The 25440-nt window shown below is 38.5% G+C and overlaps 1 protein-coding gene across 2 annotated transcripts in view; it reads left to right on the top strand.

Annotated features, from left to right (window-relative positions):
- CACUL1 (CDK2 associated cullin domain 1) overlaps positions 1-25233 on the top strand; it is a 78062-nt gene extending 52829 nt beyond the window's left edge. The window contains exons 4-9 of one of the 2 annotated variants that reach the window (XM_027591566.2): positions 982-1077; positions 3097-3199; positions 15133-15222; positions 18187-18325; positions 24553-24596; positions 25025-25233. In XM_027591566.2, coding sequence (XP_027447367.1) covers positions 982-1077; positions 3097-3199; positions 15133-15222; positions 18187-18325; positions 24553-24596; positions 25025-25065 — 513 coding nt within the window. In that variant the 3' untranslated portion in view covers positions 25066-25233. Of the gene's footprint in view, positions 1-981; positions 1078-3096; positions 3200-15132; positions 15223-18186; positions 18326-24552; positions 24597-24689; positions 24975-25024 lie in introns of those variants that run through there. The other variant, XM_027591570.2, reaches the window with a different exon arrangement.
- Positions 25234-25440: the final 207 nt, after the last annotated feature.

Below are 25440 nucleotides of genomic sequence, written 5' to 3'. Positions count from 1 at the left end.
ACTCTTAGTGACCTTATTTAGCCTAATTGCTTCCTTACCCCACATACGGCCACACTCGTTTGGGCTTCAACATACGAATTTGGGAAGGGGGACACATAATTTAGCCCATAACATGCAGTAAAATTGAAAGTATTTCTTTTGCTGGCTTTATGACTTGGTATTTTGGTAACAATGAGTTAAAAGCCAGGCATGTATTACTCTCCAGAGCTGTAGATGTATATGGACCATTTAAGTCTCTGCTTTGTAGCTAATTGGTTAGCTATAGAAGTGGTTTACAGCCAAGTTGGTAGAGAAGTCAGAATATTACTGTGCCTAAGGTAATTATAAAAATTCAGCAACCATTCTAATAGTATGTTAAACCTGTACCATTTCCCTGAATTTTTTCTCTCTTTCTTCTTCTTCTAGGCTCAAATATAGTTTGGTTCCTATAGGAAATGTCCACATAGTTGAGTGACAGTTTTTAAACTCATTTATCTTAAGAAACACAACTTGTGAATGCAACTTTTTACTCATTAACTGAGCAAGCCTTTTTAGCTAACATGGTAAAATTACACAGTTTTTAAAGACAGCTAAACCAAACCTCCGTTTTGCATAGCAGATTTTGGAACAAAGATAGAAGTCTTAACTAACCTTCAGGATATGTCTTCTCCTTTTCTTTATTGTAAATTTCAATATGAATTTTGACTTGGGCGGTGCTTGGGTGGCTCAGTCGGTTAAGTTCTGCCTTCAGCTCAGGTCATGATCTCTGGGTCCTGGGATCAGACCCTGCATTGGGCTTCCTGCTCAGCGGGCAGTCTGCTTCTCCACCCCCCCCCCCGCCCCCGCCATCGCGTGTTCTCTCTTTCTCTCAAATAAAAAAATTCTTTGAAAGAATGAATTTTGACTTGGACTTCTAAGTCTGTTTGCATTTTAGATTGTGGTGGATGAAAAGTCTTTAACTTGGTTTCCAAGAACGATCACATTTAATGTTCTTTCTCACAGGCCAGCCCTCCAGATCTCTATATTGAAAGATTTAATATAGCTCTTGGACAGTATATGGGAGCATTGCAGAGCATTGTGCCTCTTTTCATATATATGGTAAGTAAGAGCTGTTTTCCCTTTCCAAATATCTCTGTTTATTGGTCTAAGTACAGATAGATGCAGTTAAGCATGTTCTGTTTATCTTTTGCTATGTATTATGTTAGAAATGGAAGTTAATCTATTTTAGTAATGTTTGATTGTGTTGACGTAGAATTGTTTACCCTTTTACTGTTTAAAAATTCCATAAATAACACTGCTGAATAGACAATTAGGCATTAATAATCAGTACTCAGCATTTATTTTATTTTTGCCATACAGAAGATACTGTGCTTGGAAAATAAAGATATATAAGAAAGATTTCTTGTCTTCAGAAAGTAGAGAGTTAAGCCATCTATCTAAAAACATGACATATGATAAATGCCAAGTAAGTCATGCCATAGAGAAAGTAGAATAATAAAATTTTCTTCCATTATGGTGATCTCTTTCATTTTGGAGAATTACACCATGAGTATAATTTGTAGTCTCTGGATTTTGTTGATTAGCCCCTTCTCTCTCCTAAATATATAAAATCATGGAATCTTAATGTTAGTATTCCTATTGAAGGCAGGGGCCGTTAGCAACCATTATCCCAATTCTTCTTTGTTTATTAGATTAGACAATGGGATGTTTGGGTTGATCATCCTACATTCTGTAGCATAAAGATTGCTATATGTGGAGTACTGATCTTCAAAATGATTTATTCTTTATAAAATATACTTCACTGAAAAAAAATACAAAACAGAACATTGAGAGGAATCTGTATTATCAGCAGAGGACTGTTAATTTGTGGGGAGATATTTACAGTAGAAAAACAAGTAGTCAAAGGTAATGACATGTCTGTACGTTTAGAGAGAAATCTCCAGATACATTAGGTGAAAAAGCAAAATGCAACACAGTATATGATATTTCTTCATAGCAAGTGTTTTTTTTTTTATTGGGGATAAAAAAGCATATCCAGATATATATATCCATATATATGCAAGGAGCATTTTAGAAAGAACATACAAATGTTTTCCCATTCGAATGGGGCCTTTGAGAATGCAACGGAGGGTCTGCTTTGGGAGACTGGTTTTTATTGCATGGTTTTGTTACCATGTGCATGTTTATAATTTTCATAATCTTCTGTTTAAGAATTAGAATCAGTGAGCAACTTGTTAACATTCCTGTTTTTATTTTCCACACCTATACATTGAGTTAACATTTAAACATGAACAAATTCAGTCTTGTTTGACTTGCCAGTCATTCTAATCATGATGCTTTTGGCTACAGAAAAACAGAACACCTGATTCAAAGTGACTTCAGTAAATAAGGAAAAGTATTAATCTCTTGTAATAAAACTAATAAGCAAATATGGCAGTCTCTAGGGTTGGTTGAATCCCATGATTCAATAGTGTTACAGGGACTCAGGTTCGTTCTTATCTCCTTGATGTACCACAGCATCTGTTTCATCTTGTTCTCATGGTCATAAGATGAGTTATAAGATACTTTGCACTGAAGCCTAGGCTTCTCTCAATCTGATTGCTCTATGTGGGGTCACATGTCAGCCTTTGAACCAAAGACCACTCCTAAGAATGCCATAAGCTGAGTAACTTAGAGTAATCAGTGAAGTGGATTGTATGTTGGGGAGTCAACCAGTGCATGTCCACTGCCTGCTTTCAGCCTAGATCATTGATAAACGGGGTACCTTTTATTAGTGTTTCCTGTTGTTGCCTTTTGATGGTGATATAGTATTTTTAAAAGGAATATTATGTGCCTGTCACACAGTGTGGTCCATTTGTCTCTACCTCTCTGTTTAGTTAATGTCTTCCTGTGTTCTTTGGGAGGTGTATGGTTCATAACATTTTGTCTTTATGTGCTTTAACCCCATGCCAGAAAGACAACTAATAGTAGCAGGGCTTTTGTTTTTTGATGTTGGGTTTTTATGTTTTAATCGATACCTTTATTAATTGTTCCCTAAAATTATTTTTTGGTGCTTCAGCTCATTAGACAAATCATTTCCCCCTAATTGAGGCACTAAAAAACTATTTTCTTTTTCAGAATAAGTTTTACATCGAAACCAAGCTTAACAGAGACCTAAAAGATGACCTTATAAAGCTGTTTACGGAACATGTTGCAGAAAAGCACATTTACAGCCTAATGCGTAAGTAATTCAACCTTCAGGGATGAGATAACACTAGCAATGATCTTTTTGATTTTTGATCAGAGAGTTTTGGCATATACAGCCAGTGTTGACATCTGATTCATATAGCAAGAGGTATTGCAAGTCCAGTTCTATAGAGAGAGACCTGGAGGAATTGAAAATGTGACTTAAAGTCCCCTAGAGAGCTGAGAGCAGCTTAGCCAGGTCATTGGACAATGTCTTTATATCTGGCCTGATACTTACCTTTTTTCTCCCTGACAATGGGGGAAATACTATTAAGCGGTTCACCCTAGCTTTGTTACTGGTAATTCTAGAAGGAGCACTATGTTGTATCTTTGAAATGGTAGCACAGAATTGTCTCTGATTTTTACTCTTTGGTGTGAAATCCCTTCTCTAGCCTAGTCTAGTCTAGTTATTTATTAACTATATCTTAGGCAAGCTTCTCAGCCTCTGGTCCTGGTTTTTTCTTCTATGAATTGGGATTTATAAAAGATTTAACTTGGTAATGTAGATTGGTAAGTAAGCAGATCAAAGCACCAAGTTCAGTTAGTTTTTCTCTCCCCCCTGTTCTTGGGCCCCCTGCCCCCTCACAGTAGGTGGTGTCTTAGCCTACCTTTCCTAAAAGAGTATACCTCTCTAAGTGGAGTTTAGGAAAGTCCCTGCAAGCTAATGTCTCAGCATCTTTTAAAAGTTCATGTTTTATGCGGTATATCATTGAAGTCATTTTTTAGAATTTGGCACATACTTGGATTTATAGTATGTATTTTTTGCTTTTCTCATAGTCATGATTAGTTTCTACCACAGTGAACTCTTACCAGTATTTATGGAAGAATTGTTCTAAGCTTGACCATAAACTCTTTTTCATTTTTGAGTTTAAATTAAGAAAATGAAGAGAATGAATTGTTAAACATTGGGCCAGTTTATTTTAAAAAGGCCAAGTTTTCAAATAATATGATAGATTAAGGTAATATTTGTTTCATTATTATGTTCCCAACAGATTCTAGAATCAGAATAGAGACCAGAATCTTGGGAGCAGCACTTAAGTATTATCTCTGAAGTTGACATTGTCTTTGCTTTCATTGTAAAATAGAACACAGCATTTTGAAGTCTTTCCTGTTAAAATTTTTTAGAGAAATGCTACCATTTGGTAGAAAAGCTTATTTACTCTTTGAATATGTTTTTATATTTGTCATTAATTTGGAAATCAATTTTATTGGGCATATGCAAAGAGAATATTCAAAGAGAATATAGTCGTCCAGATCTGGTGAGAGAAATCTCTCTTCTGATCCGTGTGAGCTTTCCATAGATTCATGATATTTTACAAGGTCACACCCTGTGAAGAGTCTCCACATAAAGGCCTCTCCACGTAAATACATAAAGTCAGGAAAAAGATGAATTTTTTTTCTCTTAAACCTTCAATTAATTTGTACTTTATTTTTCAAAAAAGTAATCTTTCTCTTGTCATTATATAGTTTGATTTTCATTCAAAAGCAGATACGCCTTTCTTTTCCAAGTAAACTGTAAAGCTATTAAGCTTTTTTTTTTTTTTTTAAAGTAGGCTCTACTCCCAGCATGGAGCCCAATGCAGGGCTTGAACTCATGACCCCAAGATCAATACCTGAGCTGAGATCAAGAGTTGGACACTTAACTGACTGAGCCACCTGAGCACCCCAGAGCTTTTGTAAATTGTATAAAACTGAGCTGATCACGTATTTATTGAGCAGTTATCAGGCATTGTGCTTAGAGTAAGGCATTCAGACAGTGACCACTGGCCTCATTGGTTTGGGCTCTGTAACAACAAGGGACACTCTAGTTTATTACTGCTATGTGGATGGTCATCAAAAAGATTTAAAAAATACACTCACTGCTTACTATGTACTGGGACCTGTTTTAGATACTTTACAAATACTAACATTTATTTCTCATAACTCTAAAGTGTAGTAGTCATTACTTCCATGTTACAGGTGGAGAAATTCAGGCATAGAAAGGTTAATATTAATTAAATTGGAAGAACAGAGCTATGAAGAATTGATTTCTCATCTCTAGTTATACATTTTCCTGTACGTCCCCCTCACTCCAACAAAACAAATTCTCATCAGTTAATTTCCTTCTGTGGCTTTAGATACATTTGAAAATGCTAGTGTTTCATTTATTATTATTATGCCACCCCAAAACATAGTCTTTTTTATAAAGTCTTTTATTTTGTTCACAAAGCTGCAGTTGGGGCAGGGCTTGGTGAGGCATTTTATCTCAGCTGCACTCAGCATGGGCTGATGTGATTCACCCAAGGGTTGGGGACTTTCAAGACGGCTCACTCATATGACTGGCAAGTTGTGGTGACTGTAGTTTCCTCTAAGAGTGAGTGTCCCAACATATAGGAAATGGAAACTGCTGGTTTCTTAAGTCCTGGGCCTGGAAATTGGCACAGTGTCACTTTTGCTGTGTTGTGTTGGGCAGGCAGTTACAGAGCCCAGATTCCAGGCGAGTGGGCATGGACACACCTCTCCATGGGAGGCATGCTGGAAGAATTGAGGGGCCGTGTTTTACAGCAGAGGCAAATGAACACCCCTCTGCTAATGAATAATTGGTACTCCAATGCCCTGTTTCAATGATTGTTTCATGAATGAATACAGTTACTTCTCACTGTAAATAAAGGCCATTTTCTACCATCTCTTGGTACATACATGCTTATAGAATAAAAAAGCTTTAGCTTCTGGCTGGTAGTAAATTTGTTTTCCTTTGAATTTAATTTTTACTTCGCATTAATCTTTGAAAACAGAAATACTGGGATCTACTTTAGCCAGGGTATCTGTAGTATTTTTATATTGATGATTCTGAGCAAATGTGACAAAATGGGCTGGTTAATGGTAGAAGTTTCTTGAGAAAATACATGTTGAGTTACAGTAGAAGATTTATAGTTCACTTTGACAGAGGGCTTTAAAAATTTACATGATTATCAGTTATTCTTAGGTTCTGCCTTTTAGTTCAGACCCTTATAGTTTGAACTTGTTAAAGGTCAAGAATATTTTTAATTTTAGTTTTGATATTAAGAATTACTTTTCAAATTAGAAAAGGAGAGAAGCCCTTAGGTAAGGCTGTAGCTCTGAGGGATAATTGAAAGCTCTGAGGGGCTTGGTTCTGGCTCCAGTTCAGCTATTAAGAAGCTGTGTGACTTTTAGGATGGCACTTAATCTCTCTAGACTTCAGTGTCATAAACTGTAATGAAAGAGGTTAGTCCTGGAAGTTCAGGAAGGTCCTAGTCTAGTTTTAAAACTGTTAACTTAAAATCAACAATCAGTGGAATTGTTGGAGTATTTTTTTTTAATTCTATAATTTAGGGGAGAAAACTGTTTACTAAGTTTTACTAAGGGTAAAACTTCATTAGTACCTGTTACATATAAGATCTGTATTTCAGTGGTGGCATGGTGAACTAGAAAGAATACAGAATTTAGAGTGAAACAAAAGTTCTCAGACCTCTCTGCCACTTGCTAGCTCTGTGACTTCAGATGAATTATGCAGTGTTTTTTTATTGTTTTGTTTTTAGCCTCAGCTTCCTTATCTGTTTAAAAAAAAGATAATCTTGTGAGAAAGTAAATCCTAAAGTTTAAAAGAATTAAACCTGTAAAGTACCTAGCACCTGTTAAATCCTCAAGAAATATTTTCTTCTCAGTTTCATGCTGCTGCCCCCGCCCCCATTCCCTTCTTTTTCCTTAAAAGAGGAGACCAACGAGTAAATCTCTTAAGCACTGTTCTCCTAAAAAGAATTTAGGTGGAGAGGATTTTAGTGAACTGTTACGCCATCTCAACTTTGTTATCGTTATGTTATTGAATGTAAATCTTTTTTATTTTTATTGAGTTCATTTATTGAGTCCTTACCATGTCTCGGAAACTGTATTTTATAACCTGTCTGTCTATCTATCTGTTTATTTGATGTAGTGTTCATGATTCATTGTTTGCGTATAACACCCAGTGCTCCATTCAGTATGTGCCCGTTTTAATACCCATCACCAGGCTAACCCATCCCCCCACCCCTCTAGAACCCTCAGTTTGTTTCTCAGAGTCCACAGTCTCTCATGGTTCGTCTCCCCCTCCGATTTCCCCCCCTTCATTTTTCCCTTCCTACTATCTTCTTTTTTTTTTAAACATATAATGTATTATTCATTTCAGAGGTACAGGTCTGTGATTTGTCAGTCTTACACAATTCACAGCACTCACCATAGCACATACCCTCCCCAATGTCTTATCATCCAGCCACCCCATCCCTCCCAGCCCCCACCACTCCAGCAACCCTCAGTTTGTTTCCTGAGATTAAGAATTCCTCATATCAGTGAGATCATGATACATATCTTTCTCTGATTGACTTATTTCACTTAGCATAATACCCTCTAGTTCCATGCACGTCATTGCAAATGGCAAGATTTCATTTTTTGATGGCTGCATAATATTCCATTGTATATATATATACACCACATCGTCTTTATCCATTCATTTGTTGATGCACATCTTGGCTCTTTCCATAGTTTGGCTACTGTGGATATTGCTGCTATAAACATCGGGGTGCACGTACCCCTTCAGATCACTACTTTTGTATCTTTGGGGTAAATACCCAGTAGTGCAATTGCTGGGTCGTATGGTGGCTCTATTTTCAACTTTTTGAGGAACCTCCATACTGTTTTCCAGAGTGGCCGCAACAGCTTGCATTCCCACCAACAGTGTAAGAGGGTTCCCCTTTCTCCGTATCCTTGCCAACATCTGTCATTTCCTGACTTGTTAATTTTAGCCATTCTGACTGGTGTGAGGTGGTATCTCATTGAGGTTTTGATTTGGATTTCCTGATGCCAAGCGATGTTGAGCACTTTTTCATGTGTCTGTTGGCCATTTGGATGTCTTCTTTGGAAAAATGTCTGTTCATGTCTTCTGCCCATTTCTTGATTGGATTATTTGTTCTTTGGGTGTTGAGTATGATAATTTCTTTATAGATTTTGGATACTAGCCCTTTATCTGATACGTCATTTGCAAATATCTTCTCCCATTCTGTCGGTTGCCTTTTGGTTTTGTTGACTGTTTCCTTTGCTGTGCAAAAGCTTTTTATTTAGTCCCAATAGTTCATTTTTGCCCTTGCTTCCCTTGCCTTTGGCGATGTTTCTAGGAAGAAGTTGCTGCGGCTGAGATCAAAGAAGTTGCTGCCTGTGTTCTCTAGGATTTTGATGGACTCCTGTCTCACATTTAGGTCTTTCGTCCATTTTGAGTTTATTTTTGTGTGTGGTGTAAGGAAATGGTCCAGTTTCATTCTTCTGCATGTGGCTGTCCAATTTTCCCAACACCATTTGTTGAAGGGACTGTCTTTTTGCCATTGGACATTCTTTCCCGCTTTGTCGAAGATTAGTTGACCATAGAGCTGAGGGTCCATTTCTGAGCTCTCTATTCTGTTCTTTTGATCTATGTGTCTGTTTTTGTGCCAGTACCATACTGTCTTGATGATTACAGCTTTGTAATAGAGCATGAAGTCTGGAATTCTGATTCCACCAGCTTTGCTTTTCTTTTTGAACATTCCCTCTGGCTATTCGGGGTTTTTTCTTGTTCCATACAAATTTTAGGATTATTTGTTCCATTTCTTCGAAAAAGTTGATGGTATTTTGATAGAGATTGCATTAAATTGTGTGGATTGCTCTAGGTGGCATTGACATCTTCACAATATTTGTTCTTCCAATCCATGAGCATGGAACGTTTTTCCATTTCTTTGTGTCTTCCTCAATTTCTTTCATGAGTATTCTATAGTTTTCTGAGTACAGATTCTTTGCCTCTTTGGTTAGATTTAGTCCTAGGTATCTTATGGTTTTGGGTGCAATTGTAAATGGGATTGAGTCCTTAATTTCTCTTTCTTCTGTCTTGTTGGTGTATAGAAACACAACTGATTTCTGTGCATTGATTTTATATCCTGCCACTTTACTGAATTCCTGTATGAATTCTGGCAGTTTGGGGGTGGAGTCTTTTGGGTTTTCCACATAAAGTATCATATCATCTGCAAAGAGTGAGAGTTTAACTTCTTTTCCGATTTGGATGCCTTTTATTTCTTTTTGTTGTCTGATTGCTGTGGCTAGGACTTCTAGTACTATGTTGAATAGCAGTGGTGATAGTGGACATCCCTGCCATGTTCCTGACCTTAGGGGGAAAGCTCTCAGTGTTTCCCCTTGTTTGTTGGGAGATTTTTGATTACTGCTTCAGTTTCCTTAGTGGTTATGAGTCTGTTCAGGTTTTCTTTTTCTTCCTGGTTCAGTTTTGGTAGTTGATACATCTCTAGGAATGCATCCATTTCTTCCAGGTTATCTAATTTGCTGGCATAGAGTTGCTCATAATATGTTCTTATAATTGTTTGTATTTCTTTGGTTTTGGTTGTGACCTCTCCTGTTTCATTCATGATTTTGTTGATTTGGTTCATTTCTCTTTTCTTTTTAATAAGTCTGGCCAGGGGTTTATCAGTCTTGTTAATTCTTTCAAAGAACCAGCTCCTAGTTTCGTTGATCTGTTCTACTGTTCTTTTGGTTTCTATTTCATTGATTTCTGCTCTGATCTTTATTATTTCTCTTCTCCTGCTGGGTTTAGGCTTTATTTGGTGGTCTTTCTCTGGCTCCTTTAGGTGTAGGGTTAGGTTGTGTATTTGAGACCTTTCTTGTTTCTTGAGAAAGGCTTGTATTGCCATATACTTTCCTTTTAGGATCGCCTTTGCTGCATCCCAACGAGTTTGAACAGTTGTGTTTTCATTTTCATTGGTTTCCATGAATTTTTTTAATTCTTCTTTAATTTCCTGGTTGACCCATTCATTCTTTAGTAGGATGCTCTTTAGCCTCCATGTATTTGAGTTCTTTCCGACTTTCCTCTCGTGATTGAGTTCTAGTTTCAAAGCATTGTGGTCTGAAAATATGCAGGGAATGATCCGAATCTTTTGGTACCGGTTGAGACCTGATTTGTGACCCAGGATGTGATCAATTCTGGAGAATGTTCCATGGGCACTAGAGAAGAATGTGTATTCTGTTGCTTTGGGATGGAATGTTCTGAATATATCTGTGAAGTCCATCTGGTCCAGTGTGTCATTTAAAGGCTTTATTTCCTTGTTGATCTTTTGCTTAGATGATCTGTCCGTTTCAGTGAGGGGGGATGTTAAAGTCCCCTACTATTACTGTATTGTTGTCGATGTGTTTCTTTGCTTTTGTTATTAATTGGCTTATATAATTGGCTGCTCCCATGTTAGGGCCATAGATATTTAAAATTATTAGATCTTCTTCTTGGATAGACCCTTTAAGTATGATACAGTGTCCTTGTCTCTTATTACAGTCTTTGGTTTAAAATCTAATTTGTCTGATACAAGGATTGCCACCCCAGCTTTCTTTTGATGTCCATTAGCATGGTAAATGGTTTTCCACCCCCTCACTTTCAATCTGGAGGTGTCTTTGGGTCTAAAATGAGTCTCTTGCAGACAGCATATCGATGGGTCTTGCTTTTTTTCCAATCTGATACGCTTTGTCTTTTGGTTCGGGGCATTTATTTAGCCCATTTACACTCAGGGTAACTATTGAAAGATACGAATTCAGTGCCATTGTATTGCCTGTAAGGTGACTGTTACTGTATATTGTCTCTGTTCCTTCTGGTCTATGTTACTTTTAGGCTCTCTCTTTACTTAGAGGATCCCTTTCAGTATTTCTTGTAGGGTTGGTTTGGTGTTCGCAAATTCTTTTAGTTTTTGTTTGTCCTGGAAGTTTTTTTATCTCTCCTTCTATTTTCGGTGATAGTCTAGCTGGATATTGTCTTCTTGGCTGCATATCTTTCTCATTTAGTGCTCTGAATATATCATGCCAGTCCCTCCTGGCCTGCCAGGTCTCTGTGGATAGGTCTGTTGCCATTCTAATGTTTCTACCATTGTAGGTTACGGACCTCTTGTCCTGAGCTGCTTTCAGGATTTTCTCTTTGTCTCTGAGACTTGTAAGTTTTACTATTAGATGTCAGGGTGTTGACCTATTTTTATTGCTTTTGAGGGGGGTTTTCTGTGCCTCCTGGATTTTGATGCCTATTTCCTTCCCCAAATTAGGGAAGTTCTCTGCTATAATTTGCTCCAGTATATGTTCTGCCCCCCTCTCTCTTTCTTCTTCTGGGATCCCAATTATTCTAATATTGTTTCATCTTATGGTATCACTTATCTCTCGAATTCTGCCCTCGTGATCCAGTAGTTGTTTATCTCTCTTTTTCTCAGTTTCTTTATTCTCCATCATTTGGTCTTCTGTATCACTAATTCTCTTTTCTGCCTCATTTATCGTAGCAGTTAGAGCCTCCATTTTTGATTGCACCTCATTAATAGCCTGTTTGATTTCGACTTGGTTAGATTTTAGTTCTTTTATTTCTCCAGAAGGGGTTCCACTAGTATCTTCCATGCTTTTTTTCAAGCCCAGCTAGTATCTTTATAATCGTCATTCTGAACTCTAGTTCCGACATCTTACTAATGTCTGTATTGATTAGGTCCCTGGCCGTCTGTACTGCCTCTTGTTCTTTTTTTTGAGTTTTTTTTTTCCGTCTTGTCATTTTGTCCAGAGGAGAATAGATGAATGAGAGAACAAAATGCTAATAGGGTAGCAGTGTCCCCAGAAAAATACACACTAAACAAATCAGAAGAGACCTAAAACCGGGGTAAAAGAAACGGAAGGAAAGAAAAAAGAAAAAAAAAGGATATGATCAGATATGATCAGACTGGTGAATAGATCAGTGCCACATACTAGATTTTGGGTGTATTTTGGTCTTTTAGAAGAAACTGCCTCCCAAAATTTTAAAGAAAGAAAAACTTATGTATGTACGAAAATAAGAGTAAATACGATGAAGAGATGGCATCTGACTGTAAAGATGAAAATTATAAAAGATTTTATAAAAGGAATTGATAAATTGGTTGAAAAAAGAAAGAAGAGAAATTAAAAAAAAAGGGGGGGAGAGAATGTGATCAGGCAGGAGACTAGAGTAAAGCCATACAGTAGAGATTTAAGGTATATTTTGGTCTTCTAGAAGAAACTGTATCCCAAAATTTTAAAGAGAGAACAACTTACATATATATACCAAAAATAAGGTTCACTAATGAAGGGATAGAATATGACTCTAAAAATGAAAAATAAAGATTTTAAAGAAAGGGATTGATAAGATGTTGGTTGAAAAAGGGAAAAATAAAAATTAAAAAAAATGTAGAAAAAGGAAAATAAAAAAAATTAACTTTGAAAGACTAAAGAATCATGGGAAAAAAAGCCATGAATTCTGTGTGCTGTATTCCCCTAGTGCTGGAGTTCTGCCATTCTCAGTGATGGGTCTTGGCTGGCTGTTCTTGCTGATCTTCTGGGGGAGGGGCCTGTTGGCAGTGGTTCTGAAATGTCTTTACCCCACGAAGAACTGCACCGCCCTTGCTGGGGGCTGGGCTAAGTAATCTGCTCGGGTTTGCTCTCAGGAGCTTTTGTTCCCTGCAAATTTTCCCTACAGCTTTGGAGGATGAGAGTGAAAATGGTGGCCTCCCAATCTCCACCCGGAGGAGCCGAGAGCTTGGGTCCCCACTCTTCAGTGAGCTCCCAGAGAAAAGCAGTCAGTCATTTCTGTCTCCCCTCTCTCTGGCCACGCTCCGTGCTCACCTGGCCTGTGACCCAGCGTTTCTCTCTCCAGCACACGACCCTGTTTGGAGTCTCCAAACCCAGCAGGTTCCTGTGGTGCGCTCCTGTGCCGCTCATCCCGGGGGATGAAGGGGAGTCTTCCCGGATCTGCCACTTGTTGGGTCCCTGCTTGAAGAGCAGTGGCCCGACTGTACCGCGGATCACGGTTTATGGCAACCCCAAGCTGAGAGCCTGCTCCTCGGCTCTGTGTCTGCAGCCAGCTTCCCTGCTCCGATACCTGGGAGCTCTGCCACACTCAGGCACCCCCGGTCTTTCTGTGACCCTGAGGGTCCTGCGACCACACTGTCCCAGCGAGGGTTCCACACACACATACCCCGGCTTAGCCCTGGAGCGACGTCCCTCAGCGGAGCCGCCTTCTAAAAGTTCCAGTTTTGTGCTCTGCTGCTCTATCACTTGACGGTATTGGCTGATGGAGGCTCCCTCCCTCGCCATCCGTCCTCCCGAGTATCGCCTCGGATTCCCTTCTCTGCACACCCTACCTTCCAGAAAGTGGTCGCTTTTCTGTTCAGAGAGTTGCTGCTATTCTTTTCTTCTATCTCCTGTTGCATTGGTAGGTGTTCAGAATGGTTTGATCTCCTATCTAGCTGAGTTCCTGGGACTAGACGAAATTTAGGTCTCCTACTCCTCCGCCATCTTGCTCCTCCTCCCAAATGTAATTCTTTTCATTAATCCATCCCAAATTAATTTTTTAATTTTTTTAAAGTTTTTATTTATTCATTTGAGAGAGAGAGATAGCAAGAAAGAGAGAGAGCACGAATGGGGGCTGGGGGAGAAGGGGAGAGGCAGACTACCCGATGAGCAGGGAGCCCGATGTGGGACTCGATCCCAGGACGCTGGGATCATGACCTGAGCCGAAGGCAGGCGCTTAACTGACTGAGCCATCTAGGCGCTCCCCAAATTAATTTTTATTTATTTTATGTATAATTTAATCTGTGAATGTATCATTTTTTCATTTCCAAATGTATATATTTGATGACATAATTAAGGTGTGATTGAATGTGAAGAGTTAGTGGGAACAAGACTTACGAAGGCCAAAACGATTGTCAAAAAGTAGGAAAATGAATGAATAGAAATAGAGCCTGTGTGTGGGGCACATGTTGTAATTAGAGATAACATTGAGTGGAAGAGACTCCCAGAACCTAAAATTTAGAATTGCAGTTATTAAACATTACGTCCTAAAATTTGATTTTCTGCAGTGTTTAACATTTGTCATCCTTAAAATTTATCTGTGCCTTTCCGAGTTATCACTGTCTATTGCTGATAGAATCAGAAGGATACACTTAAATGCACCTCTGGCCTTCATCATATAAATTGAAATGTAACTCGCATTGTATGTTTGAAAACTATAAAATCATTGCTGGTCAAGTGAGGAGGCGCTTTCCTTTTTGCAAAGGCATAGCTTATACAGCTTTACAAGCCTTGATTAGCATAAAGTTATGCTAAGTCTTGTGGGTTTTGGGGGTAGTAAATTGCAGGTGGTCTTTGAGAGAAATTAAAAGTTAACGGGAATCATTGTTATTTGTTGTATCTACTAAAATGATGGAATACATTCATATCTGTTAATGATGTTATTTAGAAGAATTATTCCTATTTATTTATAAATGTTCTAATAAAATTTTCGTTGGAGAAGGTAACCTAAAAGAAAGCTGACTTGGCATGGTCAGTCGGGGTCAAGTGGTTGTGAGAGTCAAGAAAGTGAGGATGAGCCAGGCAATTCCTTGCCTGTATGTTTAGTAAGGAAAAAGTACACGCACCTGTGGGGTTCGGGAATGTGAGTTTCTGACTCAGATCGTAGTTACTAAAATTACCAATAATGTGTCTTCAGAAATATCCCAAGGGCCTCAGATATGGTGATTTGGGGAAAGAGCAATGGTTGGGGGAGTTAGAGAATATTTTATTTTCCAAGTGTAAATCTTCTGACTCATGAACTTAATGGGAAGCACTTTCAGCTCACTCGCTAAGTACCATGAATACTACTGCTTTTGGAAAGCTTATTTTCAGAATTCCCATGAATTGAATCATCTCCATTAGTGTTTTAACAGACCTGCACATATTTACTTGTTAGATTGAACTCTGCTGCATTGGATTTTTTAGAAAAAATCTTTAGCATGTAGACTTGGTTTGTCCCCTGGGGCTGTTCTTTTCTTACACTTGTTTGCCCTTTCGTCTTTGGGAGAAATAATTATAGAGAAACCTTGACAATCATTGTGTTCTATCATATTTTTAACCCATTTTCTCTTTCAGCTTTACTTTTAGAAGCCCAGTCGACACCATTTCAAGTCACACCTTCAACTATGGCAAATATTGTGAAAGGCCTGTATACTCTCAGACCAGGTAAACAGTCACCATTTCTTTTGAGGTTGGACTTGTTGATTTGTTTGTTAATGAGAGCTCCAGCCTTATCCAAGAGGGCAGTGTTTGTGTGTTTTTTTGAGGCCTAATGGTATTTGGATTTGTTATAGCCAAAAAAAATTGAGTAGATAGTACAGTTATCATTGTGAAATGTAAAATCAGGACTCACTTGGAAAACCGACTAGTTTAGGAAACACAAGAAATAATTTGTAGCAGATGTTTTGGATAAAATTGAATCTCATGTCCAGTATTCATTTCTGTCTTTTTTGTTGTGGAGTTTCTCCTTCACCTGTATCCCACACTGCAGATATGCATAGACATACACATCCACAACTCCCATCTTCTTAGGCCAGTTTTGTAACTTGTAGGGAATCTAGAAGTGTTGGTAAAATTACAGTCATTTCATAAGTGTATTGTGAGGAGAGAGATACTCAGTAAAGCAGAACCAAAAATCAAAGACCACTATATTCAAAGGCATGGTTTGTAAATTATCTTAATGTATCTATCTTAGAATAAAAAAGCCATTGTGAATTTAAAGGAATTCCAAGATGTTTTGTATATATCTTCCCGTTTGTAAGCCAGAACCTCAAACTTGTCATACAGTTGTCTAGCAAATGTTTTAAAAGCCCATAGTAAAGAGACTGCAAAAATTCTCAGGGTGGAACATTGTGCTACCCCATCTAGAAACATAAGGGACGTTTTTTTGACAGTACTTTTTCTGTGGAATTCTTTTGTCTATAAGGGTTAAATGAAATAAAACATTATCTAAAGAGCTTAACATAGTACCTGATAATAAGCGTGGCTAACATTAGCTGTTTTTATTACTATCCAGTTAGGTCCAGTAGTTATTTTAATTAACTGATGGCTTGATTGTTTGCTTAAATAATTTGAAAGATACGTCAGAATTTAGTTCGCTGAAATGGAAACAAATTAAAAACTGTGGCATTGTGGGTAGACTGTGATGTCAGAAATACCTTCTTTCCCAGGCTGCTTTAAGCAGTTAGGGTCTTCTAGAATATCCTGATGTCATGTTAACTTAAATTTGCATCGGGTCTTACTCTACTTCATAAACAAGTTTTTCTTAGCAATTACTTCTATAAGGTAGCAAAAATATTACATATGTCCAATAAACTGATGTTTCTAGTTTCTCAGTTTTGTATTCATTTTACTAAATGTGATAAAAATGGCTCATGAATTTTTCTTTTAGTGCTAGGTTATGAATGATTTTTTTTCTTTTATTTTGGAATCATCCAAATGTGGTATTAAACACATTTCTAAATTCTGTCTCTAAAGAGTAGGCAGCTTTATCAGCTCTGGATTTTATCATAAATAACAAAATGGCAAAATAAAACTAATCACTAAGGGTAGAAAAACTCATAGATACATGTTTATCCAAATGCTGTTTTATCCAGGTTTGAGCTCTTGTAATAGGATTCATACTACTTGTGAGGAGAATTCTGTCTTTGAGAGTTGTCCTTTTGAAAAGGAGAATTTTATCAGAGACTAACCTTTTGCTGCACTAGGCATTTTCTGAGATACTATTAAAAATATTTTGACATTTACACGTCTTGCCAGTACCCATTCTCTTCCTGGTTTGTTGAAGTAGTTTTATTCACCTGACAGATTAAGGTTAAAATATTTTAAAAGTTGAATTTTAAGTGTAAAAAGTTGAGTCCACTGTACTGGTTCTCAAGTGCCGATCTTCATATAATGAATGCATCTGAATCACCCAAGGAAGTTTTTTAAACTAAATTCCTGGGTCCTAATCCTTGGAGATTCTTATGACTCTTAGAATTTTTGGTATGTTTCCATCTGATCTTTAGGAAGCTTAGTTTAGGCACAGTGCCAACTCTCCTATCCTGCCCTTCTTCGTTTAATACACACACTTTTCTTTGATTTCTTCATCTTCATTTTAATGATTTCCTGGAGTTCCATAAAATGGCAGATCAGTTTGACTCCTGCCACCCCTCCCTGGTGGGTCAGTGGTTCTCCAGGTCTCCGTATTGAGACTCTAAAGGTATATTTGAGTTGAGCTGGAAGGAGGGACACTGTTGAGAACATTTTGCCATGAGTTTATACAAGGGATGAGTGGATTGGCTCTGGTCTTGTTTTTTGTGGTACTTGTTTTTTTTGTTGTTGTTTTGTTTTGGTCATGTCTAACTTAACTATTCTCCTGTTGGACACTTTTTACTTACCATTGACCTAGCATCCAGCACTGCACAGGATCAAACATGGCTTGTTTTTAAGATTTTATTTATTTGACGGAGAGAGACACAGTGAGAGAGGGAACACAAGCAGGGGGAGTGGGAGAGGGAGCTCAGCTCCCACTGAGCAGGGAGCCCGACACGGGGCTCAATCCCAGGACCCTGGGATCATGACCTGAGCCGAAGGCAGATGCTTAATGACTGAGCCACCCAAGTGCCCCTTGTTTTTTTTTTTTTTTTTTTAAGATTTAGAATTATTTACTCAGATTACAATTTTTAAAGCGTTGAGCTCACTGGATTAAATACAGATTGACATTTTGTGGTTTTCGATCTATACAGCCAAGATGTTTTCCAAAGGGAAAATTTGAAAGGGCAGGATTAAAAGAATCTAACAGGGGTTTAACAGTGCTAAATTAGGACCAGCAACAAGGATGGGGGAGTGCTAGTTTTAGCATGCCCTTGATACAGGTGGATGTTATTTATATTTAGTATTCACAGAATAAGGGTAAGAGAGTGTTTATCAGCAAAATGTAAAAATATCTGCTTGCTTTGTACTATAAATTCTTTTTAGAAAGGACATTTAATCTGTTCGTATATTCCTTATCAGAATGGGCTTGCACTAATTTTTTCCCCACTTTAAGTTCGGTTTAATACATATATTCTTTGAACAAAAGAAAAGTTTCCCTTTTTCATTTAATTTGTCTTTATGATTTCCTTAATGAATCTTTTCCTTCCCTCACAGAGTGGGTTCAGATGGCTCCAACTCTGTTTTCTAAATTTATTCCAAACATTCTCCCTCCGGCTGTGGAATCTGAACTTTCTGAATATGCTGCTGAAGATCAGAAACTTCAAAGAGAACTTATACAGAATGGTTTTACGAGGCAAGTTTTTTTTCTTTCCTTTTTGAGAAAATATGTCCATTTCCTTCGGCTGGTTTGGCTTGGCAAGGGAGGGAGGCCAGGGTTCTTAGAATGGGAAACAGCCATTGAGCAATCACAGTGATGTTGCTGGGGGAGGGGGTTAGCTGCCTGTGGAAATGGTGAAGCTGGGATTTGATTTGATGGAAGCTGCCCTTCACTAAACATGGATTTAGAAGAAAGGAGCTCTCACTGGAGGGACAGTGAGGCTGGGAGGCCTATAAGCGCTCTTCCAGTTGTGACCCTCTACATTGTTCTCAGCACTGGTGGGATGTTATGATTAGTTATAATGTAGTTTTATGAATGAACTAGCAAATGACTAGTTTATGACTAAACCAGTAAAATGGCTTTTCAGTTCTGGTTTTCGTATTTTTACTTCTGCCCTAAATTCTACTTGTTTCTTCTTAAAAAGTAGGATATCTCTGTATGTATCCAGAAAATTTGCCTTCCTTGGTTTTGATATATACATGTGGCTGATTTTTCTAAAATTTGCGATTCAGGATCTTAGCTATATCCCAGAAAATCTTGCAAAGTGCGAATTTTCAACCAAAATAGATTATATTATGGGAAAACACCCAGTTGCCTCACCAAATCATTGAAGGGTGCAGTAAGGTAGCACTTTTACATATCTTCTCTTATTTGAATTCCTGACATTAAAGGAAGAAAGTTATGGAAAGTTAGACGCCTAGGTTTCTCCCTGAGGTATAGTTGTGATCATAAATAGTAGGTTGAATATTGACTCGCTTATCTGACTAGGGCTGGGGATGGACATTCTCTTTTATAGGTTCTGAGGCCAAGCTACATCTCAGAATACCAGTCTTGACCAAGATCGTTTTTACTGTCTCTAGTCTCAGCACAGATTAGGAAAGAAAGCCGAAAAACCTGTTCTTTGCAGCCTCATGCATTGGTATTTATTCCCCTTTTGTCCTGGTGCCATCTGTATTCCTGTGGATGTGGGGTCACTGAGTAATCCCTACTCAGTGACCCCACTCACTGGCAGCTCATACGGGAAAGGCTCATGGAAGCTGTGTAGGTAGGTCTGGCAGACCTGACTTTCTTGGGTCAAGTTAAGGGAAGGCAAGGCCATAGAAAATGCTGGAATGTAAGCAGCTGATTTTCCTCCCTCAAGTCCAGTGGTCAGGTGTTTTCTGACATTAATTACAATATTTCTAATAGCAGTATTATTTTCATATACAGAATGAGCCCGTTTAATGCTATAGTAATTTTACTTATTTTTGAAGAGCTATTATATTCATGTGGTTCAAAAGTAAAGATGATACAGAAAGTACACATTGAGAAGTTTTGCTCCTAGTTGTTTCCCCATCTATTCCTACCCCTTTAGGTGACCATTTTATTAGTTCCTTATGATTCCTTTCAGTACTTCTTTTAATATACAGATACAAGCAAACACAAACACAATATACAAACCTGGTAATATTCTCAGCCTCACTCTTAGTTTTTTTACTTTTACTCCTTTCTTAACCCCTTCTGTTGTGTAGATAGAACTTGTTTAACCAGTCCCCTGCAGATGGCAATTGGAATGATTTCCAGTCTTGCTGTGATAGAGAATGCTGTGATGAATACCCTTGTACATGCATAATTGTGTACCTGTTGCAGGTATATATGGAGAGTAAATTCCGATAAGTGGGATTGCTGGATCAAGAAGTCAGTCAGTTGTAACTTTGATTGATATCGCCAAATTGCCCTTCATGGGGGATTGTGCCATTTTGCATATCCACCAGCACAGTTTGAAAAGTTCCTCTTCTTCATGGCCTTGCTCGTAGAGTATATTGTTAGGCTTTTGGATTTTCACTGGTCTGGCAGGTGAAAAATAATTACTCCGAAAAATTGTTTTAATTTGCATTTCTCTTACTAAGAGTGAGGCTGAGAATATTACCAGGTTTGTATTTCTTTTCCTGTAAATGGCCTGTTTATGCCCTTTGCTCACTTTTCTATTCGTTAGCCTTTCTTCCTTGAATTCTAGGAGCTCTATGTTGAAGAGATTGATTCTCTGCCCAAGATAAGTCAGTTGATTTTTGCAGTTTGTGACTTTGCTTATGGTGGTTTTTTGTTTTATTTTAAGTCATGCAGAAGTTTTTTATTTTTGTGTAACTTTATCAGGTTTTTTCTTTATGGCTTATGGGTTTTGAATTACAGTTAAAAGTTTTTTCTTAAATTAAGTAAATGCAAAATAATCTGAGTCTACCTTTTATGGTTTTCTCTAGACTTACCATAATATTGAAGTCTTTTATGCTTTGATTCATGTTTTTATTTGAATGTTTTCTTTTAATTTTAGAGGTGAGTTTATTGATACCTTTAAAAAATAAACAAGCTTCTGAAAACTTCTATTTCTATGAAGCAATGTATTATAAGATAGCTCTTGTGGATTTCTCTGAACACCTTGAACTCACCTTCCACAACAGTGTGTAGAACTGTGTAAACATATCCAGAGATATTTTCCTAATCCTAATTTTGGAACTGAAAGAAGAGACCAGGGTGCAGGGCTGCATTTAAACGTTAGTATTCCAAGAGGTGATACGATTAAACTGTTTTGTTGTACAAACCAAATTGGGCCATTTCTAGAATTAACAACATATTATACATTAATATGAGAACTGAAGTCTGCCTTACAAATTATTCTGGTGGGTACTTTGCACATTGTAGGTCCTGCCTAACCTGCATTCTCGGACTTCCTGCAGTCCACTGCTGAGCTGGCCCAGACCCATCGGAAAGGATGTGCACCCGTCCTATACTTAGCAGCTGAGAGAGAATCTGCCTATGCTTCCAGCTCTTGTGTATGGGCCTTCCACATTCTGCCCTGGCAGACCTGATGCTGCCTTTGATCATTATTTGACTAGGATTGTTTTGGAAGAAATGGTGTCCACTGGTGCAGAAAACCTTGAGAATATAGTATAGGCTATCCAACAAGAATTCTGTTACTGGCTGTTCCGATTGAGCAGTCATTTTATGGTTTATGCCTAACAAGTCACATGATTCCTGTTCAGCTTTGCAAACTATTTTTTCATTTAGGACTGTGTTTTGTTTACGTGGTATGGTCCTGAAAGGCAGCACCCAGCTTTGATGTAGATGGCACAGGATGTCTTCAAAGTGTTTTGGAAATGTTGTGAATGTTGTCAAATATATCCTCAATTATAGTTAATGGGTATTTCTCATTTGAGCTGGAATTTATATGCAGCATCTTTAGATACATGGAAATATACTTATTTGTAAGCTAGAATTAACATATAAGCTAAGAGCAACATTTTGTTTTTATCAGTTATCTGGGTAATTGAATTGATTATTGGAGGGTGGGGGAGGGCAGGTTGGTGTCTGAGATTACATTATGGAGGGAACCTTGTTTGGGAACTTCTAACGTGCATGCCCTCAGATGGAACATTCTCTTTCAAACCAGCCTGTTGGGCCTCTTCAAAGCTCGTACCAAATGGCTTTTAAAGGGAAGTATTTTGCAGAGTAATTGTTACTTTGATTTCTGGAACAAAATGGTACCTTGTAGGGGTATTGTTGATTTTTTAACTGAGAGGGTCACTCTAAAATTGGCACTTTTTCATTTAGTAACAGGGGTCTGGTTTTGAGGGCAGCCATAGCTTTCCAGATGTGGGGCATTAGGAGGTATCTTTGGCAGCCTCTTGTGTAGATCACATCTACATTCTCTCTCTGCCTTCTGTTGTTTTCACATCTACATTTTTCTCCTATTATTTTTGCACGTTCAGTTTTTATTTAACCTTTCAGGTGTGGGAATGAAGGTTATCTATAGAAGTTGAGGTTCTAGATATAAAATCCTCTGTCTTCCTTTTTGATCAGCATTAACTTACTTGTTTCAGAATATTTGATGAATATTACTGTGATGGTACTCATGTAAGGTAATACATAAGCGTAAATAATAATACGAGATGCCAACTGGCTTTGTAGGCATAGTGTTAACAGGAGGTATTTAAAAAGGGCATTAGGACACAGGTGTTAAGAGCTCTGTAGGCCGTCTAAGGCTGGTTCATGCCAAATGTGGTGCATGTTTTTCTCTAAATGCCCAACCTAGAGAAGATCTCTTTGGAGGCCCTTTGACATCTTCTCTTCCTGCCTGGTCATTGAGACTCCTCACCTCGGCCAGCAAGAGGTTTCTGTCCTGGTCTTAAGCACAGCCAGAGAAAGGGAGAGGGAAACTGCTAATCTAGAAGATCACTCTGAAGCATGAAATAATTACTTGGGCTAGCATCTTCATAGTCTGTCTGTAGAGGCCATTTATCAATTATTCACTGATTTGTTAATTCAGTAAATATTTATTTTCTGCTAGACACTGTTCTAGGTACTGGGTAAACAAGTTCCTGTGTTTTTGGAGCTTATGCTGTAATGTTAGGAGATAAACAACAAACGTGTAAGCAAATTACTTCAAATAATAAAAAGTGCTGTGAAGAAATTGAGACAGAGTGTGGGATAAAGAGGGAGTGAGTGACAGGGCATGAGTGAAGGGCTGGTCCAGCTAACTGGAGATGACATGCCTTCCGAGGGGGAGACATTCCAGTGAGGACGTACGTAGGTGATAAGGAGACAGCCACATGGCTAACTGGCGGCAGGCATGCTACAGGCAGAGAAAATGGGAAGTATGAAAGTGCTAGCATGTGCCAGGGAAGAAGGAGAGCCAGCGTGGCTGACGTACAGTGAGCGGAGGTAGAAGTTGAGGGTGGGGAGGTAGGCAAGAGCCGTGTCTCATAGGACTGGGAAATGAATTTGAATTGATTCTTAACTGTGATGGAAAGCCACTGAAGGGCTTTAATCAGAGGCATGAAATAATTTAATTTATGCTTTTACATAAGATTGCTCTGGCTCTGGTCTGGACTAATAATAAGACTCTTGCAGATTGTGTCGGGGAGAGATGATAGTGGCGAAGGTTGGGAGTGTAGCCAGGGAGTTGTTGGGAAGTGTTTGATTTTGGATTATGTTTTGCTACAGAGTGCTCTGGAATGAGAGGAAGAAAGAAATCAAGAATGAGCTAGGATTTTGGTCTGAGTAATTGGGTGGCTAGTAGTACCATTTATTGAGGAAGACTGGAGAAGGAGTGGGGATCGAGTGGAGTCACTGACCATGGTACACTGGCAGTATTTATCAATCTTCCAAGTGACAGTGGTGATGAGACAGTTGGACCTACAAGTCTGAAGTGTAGGGAAGAAATGAGAGCTGGAGACAGAAATCTGGGAGTCATTGGCATATGGATAGTATTTCAAGTCACAGGCTGGTATGATTGCTGTCTTAGACTAAGCCAAATATATACACGGAGAAGAAACAGTGGCCAAGGACAGTGTTGGGTGGAGCCAAAACTGTTTTGGGAAAGAGGAGATGAACTGTGTAGATGCCACTGAGGGACTGAGCAAGAAAAAGCTAGCAAATCCATTGTTATTACTCATTACTCGAGCATTTTAGTTATTTGTCTGGATTATTGTCTGAGAAACCAGAGAGATAAAACTAGGATTTATCAGGCAGCACAGGACCTAATCAGGACCTCTATTTCCTTATCTGTAAAATGGAACTAGAACTTCTATAGGTGTTGAAGATGAACTGCTTAATACATGTGAAGGTTCGTGTTCTCCCACCTGCGGGAAGGGCATTCGTATACATTAAGATTCTGAGATTTTTCAAAGCCTTAAGCAGTGTTTGGTCTTATAATAAGGCTTTTTGGGGGAGGGGTGCCTGGGTGGCTCAGTCAGTTGAGCATCTGACTCTTGATCTCAGGGTCATGAATTCAAGCCCCATGTTGGGCTCCACACTGGGGTGGAGCCTCCTTAAAAAGGGGGGGACGTTTGGGGGGAACATTTTGGATTCATATCTGAAATTTGTCCTAGTATATGCCAGGTCACTAGGGATGTTGGTAGCAGAATTCAGGTTTATCTTCAAAGACATTTTTAGTCTGAACCTGTTTTCTAGAACCCAGTGTAAGCCACTTTTATAGATAACCCTTCCTTCATTTAATAGCTTTCTATATTTAAAAGGCAGCACCTTTTAGCTAAGAATATTCATGTTATATATGACTGTACTACTGTTTAAGTTTAGTGTCTGTTTTAAGATAGGTTGTTAGAATTGAAATACGTGCTTTACTTCTGTTATCAGTTCTTTCATTTCTCCTGTTTTGGTGTATGAAGATGTCTGAGTGTTCTGTTGATTCCTTCTTTTCTTATCCCCAGAGGTGACCAGTCCCGGAAAAGAGCTGGGGATGAGTTGGCTTATAGTAAGTAATGATGTTCCTTACCATTTCTGATGGTTTTGTTATGTCAGGCAGCTCCTGGTGGGGACCGTGCGGTGAGTATAATGAAATCCGCAGTGTTCTTGATGGTGGCCTCACGAGGCACTCTGTGATTGACGCCAGACTGTTCTGCGGGTTGTGGCAGCGCTGGAGTCTGGTTTGTGGCAGTGGTTTTCAGCAGCTGTCAAGAGCCTCCCAGATTCTGGAGTCTCTACTAGAATGGAATGATGATACAGTTCCTGATGACACAGCCCCTTACACTTCAGCCAGCTTTTTTTTTTTTTTTTAAATCTCCTTTTGGGGATTGAGAGAAGGGTGAGAGAGAAATATGTATTAAATAAAGAGATTCTTACCATTATCAAATGCTGTCTGCTATTCATACTTTTTCCCATTGCAATGTTTTTTTTTTCCAGACAGCTCATCAGCATGTGCAAGTTCCAGAGGGTACAGATAGTGAATGTATTGAATGTACTTTCCTTCCCGAAAAGAGGACACACTGGAGCTGCAGAGACTGTATTCGGAGCACAGCGGGGGGGGCCTGCAGACACTCAGGAGCTCTGTCACAAAGTTGTTCTTGGAAGAGGATGTTGGACTTCTTACTTTGGTTTGTAATTTTAAAAAACAAAAAAAACTAACAAAAAAAACAGTCAGTTGCTGCTAGACTTGGGGATGATTTTGAAATGGGACAATCTTTTAATGAGTTTATCTACAGATTCCATGAGGAACAAGCGTCTTGAAAAGTGACCATTGCTAAGGGAAATCCAGCAGCCGACATCAGCAGCTTCCTCCAAAAATATAAGAGCCGAAGAATCTTTTTTTTTTTAAAGCA

The sequence above is a fragment of the Zalophus californianus genome, chromosome 15 (genome assembly GCF_009762305.2).
Source record: "Zalophus californianus isolate mZalCal1 chromosome 15, mZalCal1.pri.v2, whole genome shotgun sequence".
NCBI lineage: Eukaryota > Metazoa > Chordata > Mammalia > Carnivora > Otariidae > Zalophus > Zalophus californianus.
This window is presented reverse-complemented; position numbering and strand designations above follow the sequence as displayed.